Source organism: Leptonotus elevatus, chromosome 3 (genome assembly GCF_054856555.1).
Source record: "Leptonotus elevatus isolate MCC_2025b chromosome 3, RoL_Lele_1.0, whole genome shotgun sequence".
Lineage (NCBI taxonomy): Eukaryota > Metazoa > Chordata > Actinopteri > Syngnathiformes > Syngnathidae > Leptonotus > Leptonotus elevatus.
Window position 1 is genome coordinate 18,172,647 of NC_141241.1, and position 10,187 is coordinate 18,182,833.

At 40.2% G+C, this 10,187-nt stretch overlaps 1 protein-coding gene across 1 annotated transcript in view; it reads right to left on the reverse strand.

Moving 5' to 3' along the window:
- The window catches only part of rras2 (RAS related 2), a 30,470-nt gene extending 20,662 nt beyond the window's left edge, over window positions 1-9,808 (reverse strand). Inside the window, exon 1 of the mRNA XM_086070900.1 lies at window positions 9,430-9,808. Coding sequence (XP_085927026.1) covers window positions 9,430-9,531 — 102 coding nt within the window. The 5' untranslated portion in view covers window positions 9,532-9,808. The remainder of the gene's footprint in view (window positions 1-9,429) is intronic.
- Window positions 9,809-10,187: the final 379 nt, after the last annotated feature.

The window sequence follows — 10,187 nt, forward strand, 5'->3', positions numbered from 1 at the left end:
TTTCCCCTGATATTTTGTAGTTGATAACATCCAACAATCACGCAATGATCGATATATTGAAGAAATATTTCTACAATAGTTTCTAATCTATGCATAGACTGCAATACTACACATACTGAACTATCCAATTCAATTGTATCATGACAAAAATTAACTTGTTTTTGTCCAGGAGCAAGGCGGGGGGGGGGGGGGGGGACACCTTACAAATTCTGTAAAGTGAATTTAGAGATTTATAAGTCAAGTGGTATTTGATTGACAGCTGAGCAGGGCGTGGTACAAATCAACGGACATGCCCAGAGAGTTTGAGAGCCGAGAGAATGGCTTGATATTCCATGATTTTGAAGCCTCATTTTTTTATACAGTATTTGGTGATTTTATTAAGCATTCATATTTGGCAGGATGATTAACAATCTTCTCTGTGGTATATCAAATTTACAAGACATTTATTTTCACTTTTAAAGACATATATACATACTTGGGTTTCTTCAAATGAACAATATAATGTATTCAATTTCTGCACTTACAAGACAATCCGTTTTTAACTGGCTGTACAAGTGCACCTATTGGTGTGACCGTAGACTATAAGTGTGTTTGTATTGTAGCATGCGCAGTCGCATTCCTCCCTGGATACTCATTAGTTTCTCATTATCTTGCAGTAAAAGGAGTGACCAGCTAGTCTCTTGAGTGTTACCAGATGGGTGGGAGTATCTTTACAGATCCTGAACTCCCTTTAGCATGTGCATTCCTTTGGTATGCTGCATGGCATTTTGCCAGGTTCAAGTATATTACCTCAGTAAAAGGAATGTTTTCATTTCATGTATTTAAGGACTCCAAAGTAACTTGAGTATCACATCTCAAAATTCGCGAGTAGGTATATAAGCATTCAAAGAAGTTCACAACTCGGGGTAAAAATCCATTATAGTTGGTTGGCACACGCAGTCATTAAAAAGAAATTGAGAAATGTGCTCCGCTCAATACTTTCAGAACACAAGATGCAAGCATATGGCAGTTTAATATCCAGCAAGTATCAGCACACATTTATACGTGATGCATGACACCAGGCTGAAACCACTCTGATCCGTTCGACAGCAGTATTCAACTGAGGCTGAAAGAGAATACTGCAATCAATAGGGAATTGGGCGATTATAATTGAGGTCATTGATCATTAATCATGATTGCAGTTGTTTGAACGGCAAAAATAAGAGTCTGTCAAGGCTGGATTTTTTTGATTATTATTATTTTTTGAATCGCCTGATTGTCTATGTCTGTAGTTATTATACTTGCGGACCAGCTGACAGCTGAAACACTAATGGTGGATAAAGCTGTTGTACATAATTTTTCAGCACAATAATATTATTTAGCAAGTACAATCACTGGATGGATTTCCTAAGCTCTTGAACCCATCTTTTTTAAACTCAATCAATGTATTATTAGGGTTTAATAGCCGTTTGTTGCACGTGTCCCTTTCATTGTATGATATGGGCTAGAGATGACTACGGGTCAACTCACCCTCTCACGTAAACACAGAAAATGAAGCACTTGAACTTGATCAATACATACTGTCGTTAAACTGTTTAAAAATGTGGACCATTCACAAGCACAATTCCAGCAAAAGTATTTTTATGGCCACAGGATAACTTTTCCTCGCTTTCAAGCCTCGAATCTTGACGACGAGTTAAACACTTAGTTCATCAGCTCACAGGAAACACATGCAAGTACGGACCGACCGCATTCTAACCCCAAAAGGTCTTATCGCGGTCCACTCTGCTCTAACAAAGAAATGTTAATGCATTACAGTAGATGAAGAAAATGAGACGAGAGTATATAAGTGGGCTTTCTCGCACTCAGCAGTATGACATGTGACAGTATCACTAGGCCAGAAGAAAAGGTTACAAAGCCCATTTCCTAAAACGGGCCTCCGTGGAGCAGTTTCACGAGCAATGTTTCTCTCTATCATACCTTCACCTTGTCTCTACATGCCCAAGGAGGACTATCCTTCTTATTGATCGTCTTTCAACTCCTTACTAAAGCACAGGATCGCTGAAAATAATTTATACTCATTGAGTGAATGGCTAGGATCTTAATAGTGTTTTCTGGATCAAAGGGAACAGAACATAGTCCTACATCACAAATTACAGTGGAACCTCCAAATTTGAGTTACCCAGTGGTTCAATTTAAGAGTTCGACCAACATTTCCTGGAAAAATCAGCCTCAAAAGTCAAATAAGTTCATGTGACTCTCACGAGATTTGCTGACATCTCACGTCACTTAAGCGCAGTGAGCAAATGTGTTTTCCTTTTTTCTCTTCTGGGGTTTTTTGCACTCCGACTGCAGAAAGGCAAAAAGAAAAACTGTTGTTAAACTTAGAACCAGAAATAGAAGTTAAGGCAAACAGTGGAAAAATATCTTGCAACTCAGTACAATCTGAGCAATACAATAATTAAATATAAATGAGATACAAAACTAATTGTACAAAGTAGATGCCGTGTAAAACTGGTGATTACTTAGATAGAGACTAAGATTGTCCTAAATGATTATCTTTTGGCCTGAGCTGCATTAAGAGTGGATTTGTCCCGAAACGGGTCGGAACAACAATCTTGACAATTGACTTAAAACTAGCTGAATAGTACCTTTGCCATGGCCTGAGGTGGTCTGTATCATTTTTACTGGCAGTAAGCAACTTTGAAGAGGATGGTAGGAACACTGCCTCACAAAAAACTACAAATGTGTTGACTGCTTTATGGCATACGTCACTTCCCCCTTTCCCCATTCGTTACAAAGACGGAAGTCAAATTGAATGTGAACGCTCGCTGGCCTGAGCTAAAAAAATGACGCATTGAGCTTGTCCTCATGGGAAATGTGGTCTTCCTTCTAGCATAACATTACTTCTTTTGTCCATATGGCGTCGCCATAATCTACGTAAACTGAAGGTTCCTTAGTGTTGCTTTAAACGTATTCAATATTTATTAATCAATCAAAAATCGTCATGTGTGTGATGAAAGCTAACTAACTGTCGAGCCATTTGTCTCCATGAGCTGACGTGAACGGAATGTAGCCAATCAAAGAATCACCCTGACTGACAAACACGGATGCAGCGGTATATAAAACAAATTACATACTACCCAGAGTAATTTTTTTGTGTAAAAGTGGGTTTCCGAGATGGCAGGAACAGGATTTTCCAAAGCAATTTTTTTTGCTGTCAAGACCACATCACATCTTACAATGTTGCCGCCTCTGGTCCATTTCGGAAACACTCGGCAACCACTGGCATATACCTGGAAGTGTCTGCTCATCTTGGTGTTTGCGATATCGTGTGATCACGCAAGAGCTATGCCTCAAAAGGACTGGTTTCTAGACCGGTGGCTGAACAGAATCGTTATGTGTGTGATGTTATGTTGAGATAATTGGGTCAATACAACCAAAAATCTTCACAGATAAATTTTTTTTTAAAAAAAGATCTTATTTGAAAAATCCTTATGTATGTCGATTTTAAAATCGAGTAATCAGATTCAAATTGATTTTGCATTATGTGGGGTCACCGTCTACGCATTACACACAGGTTATCCGCTGGCTGTTAACTGGCTAACAGTTAGCCAGCCTAGACATTGTCTCCCTCATGTATAGATGTTTATTATATAAAACATTTTTAGAATTGTGTAATCTGATTCAAATTAATTGTGCATGGTTAAACAACAAAATTAATTCACTTTGCTGAATTGAACTAAAATGGTTATTATATTAAACAACTTGGAAGTCAACAACTGTCACAGAACAGATTGTGTTCAACTTTGCACATCAATAATAATAAACACCACAGAGCTTGGGTGTTGCAGACAATCGAACCAGAGAATGAACGAAAAAAATTGATAAATCTTTGAAAATATGTTAAACGCAAGTATGAGTGTTTCAGAGAGGGGCAGACATGCATGTGAAGTGCAAATCCAGCTGAGTTAAAAAAAAAAAAACATCAAGTGATGTGCCAGAACCAGATCAAACAACATCCAGTAGTAACATTTCTTCTGTAAAAACCACCAAGTGACACTGACACACACTACCCCACATGCAGTCTCCAATGTGAGTCACGCTTTCCCGTACTAAGAGGCTTCCTCCCTCAAAGGCGTCGCATTAAACTAAATTGTGCTCCACGTTTGTCAGATGACTCAATGGTGCGTCATCCCACTGCTATCTCAGATTGAGACAACTGCTTATCATCCGGGTGACCAGCAGGACCCACCACTCTATAGCATTCAGCGACATCATCTTTTGTACACTAACTCGCCCCTCAAAAATATCCGCCTCAGCATTATGTCTTCCCTCCTCCCCCTGTCTCTGATGATTGGGGCGTGGCATCCAAGCACTCTAAACTATTTGTAATCTTGTTTACTTATGATATCACATTGAAAAATTATATCAAGATCCAGACTTATTAGATTTGTTCTACTGCTAAATTAACTTATGCTGCACATTGGAGAGGTTTTTTTTTTTGGCATTGTGTTTAATTGTGCATCAGGACCAAACTTCAGGTGTCCATGAAACTGTACATGGTTGACATCTCTTCTCAAAACTACTACTGGAAATTTCAACCAGGATAATTAACATATTCTACTGATTAATACCTCTTTGACAGTGTCAGCCAAAACTGAACATTATTTACTTTTGATACAGCTCTTGCTAGTAATCAAGAACACAACACCTACGAGACAAATTGCAAACTTTCAACAACAACTAAAAGTTCACAAATAACCAGTAGGCTACTACGAATTTTTCATGAAGCAAGCTGTCATTTGGATAATTTTTTGCTTTGACTTACAAGGAAAAATTTGGGATAGGAGCATTTGAAAATTGCATGATTATACTATTATACTATGAGACTACATTGCGATGTTGATTTGAATTGGATTAATTGTTCAGCCCTACTATCGACCATTAAACTGCTCAAGTGCACCTATTGTTGCCTGCTAGCTGAGTTCATTTTACATGAGATAATATGATTGCACAGGACAAGAAACTTTTAACACATCTTAAAAATGAATACTGAATGTCTGTTAAGTATATTTTTGGCCAAACAATAAACACACAAGAATCCGACACCCACACCCACGTTCCACTGATTCAGGAAGCAGGCCAAATTTTTCCATCCAAATCGAGGAGGTCCTACGTGTACGTGCAGCAACAGTTGAGTGACTTCCTTTGCCAAAGGGCCAAATTCCACATGGTCCATGACCATTAACATCATCCCACCCAGACTGGCCCATACCCCGCCTAACCCCCACCCAAACGCTCTGCGCAGTTCTTGGGGAAAGCCTCGACTTCACGAGCAGCTGTTAGGTCTTCTCCTCTGTCAGGAGAGCTCGGAAGAGGTTTTACACTTCCTCATGCTGTCAACATCTCCTCGTCGCTCATTCTTTACAGCGTCGTTTACGCCACAGGAGCACGAGGGCGGATGTATTGATCCCAAACACACACACTCTGGGCTGTAAACCTCATGGCCTCCATACTTTGTTTACTTCTCAAATTATATCATGAGAGAAATCTTTGGGGAATATTGGCAGGCCTTGTTTTTAATGTACTGACACTATACGCTACTGGATTTAATATCTGCATGACACAATGGCACCTAAAGTCAAATACATCAATTGTTTTCTAGCTCTGAAAAGTTGCACAAACCTTTAGCCGAGGGAGGCACAGTAAATACTGTATACAGAAATCCATAAATAAAATTGAATAAATGTTATTACTCATCATAGCACACTCAATGTTTTTGTCAAAAGTTCAAGACCAACAGAACGTCAAGATGCAATTGCTATCATAGGCAAACATTTTTATTACACTTTCTTGATCAGCACATAAAATCAAAGCCTACTTACTCAGGCCAAGCACTGTCTAATATTAAAATGTTGTTTTCCATCATCTTGTGGCATATTGCTACTAAGGGACTATGTTGAAGTCAAGGGAGGCGCTTCTTTCAGTCTAATAGAAAAGTAGCGCTTTGCCACCATCTTGTGGCAACTGTTGGCAATTACAAACCTTTTTGAGTTCATTAAATCAACTAACAAATTATTTTGCATTATTAAACAACAAAATGTGCACATGCATTGTGCGGTGTAGCTTTTATTATTGTCAATTTGGTGTTGCAATCCTAACATTTCACAATATCTGTTACTTTGACTGTGTGTGACTTTCAGAAGTCCGGCCTGGCCTTGTGAGTGATGTGGGTGTCAGTGAATGAGAGTGAAGAGTTGGCTGTTGTGAAGTCCAGATAGTGACTGGCTGTAAACTGACAAACTGTTAGCCAGTATGAGTGTTTAGTGAGCGCCTGGACGTTAATTGTGGCCGTCGCAACTTGTGTATAAATGTGTTTAATGTTCATTAAACATATGTTTCAATAAAGTGAAAGATTTGTCTATCCTTGACCGCTTTGCTAACACAGATACTAGGGGTGGGAATCTTTGAATGTCTCACGATTCAATTCCGATTTTTGGGGTCTGTGATTCGATTCAGAACAACTTTTTTATTCAAAATGATTTGATTGACAATGATTTTTGCTCCAATCTATAGATGTGCAAGGAATTGTAATGATCTACTCCAGTCTGACTCGCTAATGCTAATTAGCGCGCTACTCGCGGCACTTTGATCACTCAAAAGAACGTCTCCACCCTGAAAAAAAAAACTTTTATTGGAATAACTTGATTGTGACTTTTTCCTTCTACTCTCTAATGTGGCTACAACTTAACAGTGTATTAGACCGCGTGGAACCACACCGCTCCTCAGTGGCCAAACCGGGTACAACATGAACAGCCCTCCAAATAAAAAGGCACACACAGACAAAGGCAAGACAGTAAAAAATAAATAAAATAAAATCGATTTTGGGACATTTAAAATCGATTCTGAATCGTACTAAATGAGAATCGCGATTCTTATGAGAATTTTTGGCACACTCCTAACAGATACCTTGTATTGGCGATTGTAGAAATGGTGTTGTAATGTTCGTTCCATTTTACCCCAAACTTTTCTGGGGAACATTTTACGGACTCTTTCCTTCTGGCTCGTTACTATCACGGAAACTTATTCTACGTGGAGTAGTGTGTGAGTCTGTAGTTGCTACATTAGTCTGCGTTTGCTTTACATTTTTTGTAATTAATTTTGGGGATGAATTGTTTCAGCTGTTAAAAATACAGTTACTTTTACAATCAAACATACAGGTAATATTTACTATGAGAGACTAACAGCATGTGTTCACCCCACTGAATCACAACATGGGATGTTTAATTAGCTGGTGTTAACTTTTACGTTGTTCTTAAAAGCTCCCCTATGTGTGGGTCGGCAGGGTCAGTGGGCTACGGCAAGAATCTGGGCCACAGCTATCTGATCCCTTTTTACTTGGTATGCAGTTAATGAGCTTTATGAACCCTCATTAGACACAACTCCCCCTCACACCAACACACATTCACCAGAAGCTTTTCACCCCCACTCTGAAACGTGTGCCAGCCCACCATTGTCTGACAGTGTGGAGACATGCAGCTGCCTGCAGTCTAGTCTCTTGGAAGCAAAAGCCAGGCATCGGTTATACAGTGCTATCACAAGGGACACACGCATACACACCACAAAGGGCAAAGTTTTTCATATTGTGTGTGTGTGTGTGTTTTTGTGAATGGTGGGGGTAACGCAAAGACAAGGATGAGGGCCAGGAAGGTCAAAGCAAGGCCGCTTAGTGTCTGCAATGTGTTGGAATGCAACCAGCAGGGTGCATCTTTAACACAAATGTGACAGTAAGTGTGTAAGTTCTATGTCTATTATCATTGGAGAGGTGGGTGGCCTCCAAGAACCATAGGGGGTCCACACCATCTTCCATTTTGTAGAAGTCATCTGAACTCAAAAGTTAATCATTTTTTCTTGGATACTTTGTGCTGCTGCATACTCGCAATCAGTCAAGCAAGACAAATTTGCCCCTCCTGTGTGCGTGAGCATATTTCTCATGTGATTTAGCTGTGGACTTTTTTCTTTAACCTGGTTGCTGCAATGATGTTCTTTTGCGGTGGCTGGGTGGGCAAAAGGCAACTTTTGTTCTAACTTTACGTTTGTATTGGTTCACCTTTACTTACTTGAAAGCAGTGACATGAAAACCCACCTGAAGGATGAAACATGAACAAGCTATAGACTCTTAAAATAAGTGGTGGGAAGTCCAAATACAGTACTTTGTTTTTGTTCTTAGTAGATTAGTCCAGTGAATGTACTTCGACCATTTATTTTGATGATTACTTTTTACTTTTACTCCCTACATTCAAAAAGATATCTGAACTTCGTCAAAAAATTATTGCTACTTTATTCAACCCCAGGGGATGACGCCACCACATAAAAGACATAACTAGAGAGAGGTAACATCGACATGGAGGAAGGTAAGCCAGGGTGCATAAACAATAACAGCAACAGATTCAGAGAGTAAGAAATTCCTCATCCATGGTCTTATTTAAGAGATTTTTTTTTTTTTGTGAATGGGTTGTCTTTAAAACATGATCTTCTAGTGGTGACAGTATAGCTAATTTGGCATATTTTGTTAGTCAGTTAATACAAAAAGGTATGGGAACCCATTATGATAGAGTGTCCAGATTATTATTTTTTTCCCCACTACAAGCACTATTGCAATTGAAGTTTTTCTCCATTGTGTAAAGTCATCAAAACAGGTATTGTTTGAAAAATGGTGGTTTCATTTCAGGGGCTGGATAGGATTAACACATTTCTATTCGTTTCACTCAGCAAAGTTCATTTCTGCGAGCTTTTGCACGAGATGAATTAAAGTTTGGTGCCATTGTATTTTGTGTACATACGTTTTTTTCCCCCTCCTATTGTGCCAAGTTATTAAATGTAGTATTTTACAAAACAAAAATAATAATAATAATAATAATAATGATAATGATAATATTGTCTTTTTGGACTGACTGTACCGGATAAATTACATTTGTATTCATGTAAATGGGGATTATTTCATATGTGAATAAAGTCAGTGTCAAGATTGGTCACGGAATAAATTAAATTTGTAAACCAATGGTACCAGTTTATTGTATATAAGTTCATAACTAATTAAATATGTTAATACTTTCAAACTTAAGTAAATCAGTACTTCTACCCACGTAGCGTGTGAGTACTTTTGCCACCTATGCTTGAAATCAACTTCCCCTTTTCTTGTAAGTAGAGAAGTGCTAACTAACCGGGGTGTCAGCCGTCGACGCATTGGATCTGACAGCCATGAACCAAAATAAGCTTTCGAATCTTTGCAAACAAGCAAGCCCTCGCTAAGTTACTGCAGGCCTCTGCAAAGTAGCGGCGAAGAAAACAAACCCCCACCACCCCGGTGCCCGCTTCATGGGGCTCCGTCCGGCCTCTCGCCGTGTTTTGGGCACCTAAAGAGGGAGGGAGTGCAGCCTCACTGACCTGAATAAACTGGATCGTCAGGGCCGATTTTCCCACCCCGCCGCCTCCGACCACGACCAACCGGTACTTCTCCTGCACCGAGCCGTCCTTCCAGCCTGCCATCGCCGCCACCGCCTTCGCCACACCAAGCCCCACTTTTCTCCTCTTCAACCGGGGAGGCCTTACGCAGTCTGGAGAGAGAGAGGGAGCCCCCACAGAAAGCTGTCGAAACGGGCTCGTCGGTGGCGAGGAGGAGCACAGAGGAGTCCCGGAGGTTGCTACGGGCGCCGGTCCATACGTGTGACCGTGTTTGAAGCTCGACACCACTGCCTGACTGCCTGACTCAGCCTGCGACGCTCAACAAGATGTGGAGTGGATACCGGAGAAGTAATCGTCAGCCGGTGCAGTACCCGCGTCTGTCTATAGGGGCTCCCACTGTGCATAAAATTGCACTCGCGCGTAAGCGCGTGCACGTGAACTCCTGCAGCCCTGTCTCGAGACGAATGTCACGCAATCATATTGGCTGTCCACAAACAGCGGCCTGCACATTTGATTGTTGTGTGGGGAAAACAAAAACAAAACTAAAAGACACTGGTAAATGTTGAAGTACTGATTCAACTTTCACATTGCTGCCCCATATGAATTACTTTGAGAACATCGCTCCCACTCCACTGAAGCTGAAGTTTACAGTCAGTACATGTGACCTCAGGCATGTCAACAATGCCAGTTTGACAAATCTGATAAACTTCACTAAGGACCATGACGCCATCTAGTGTCAC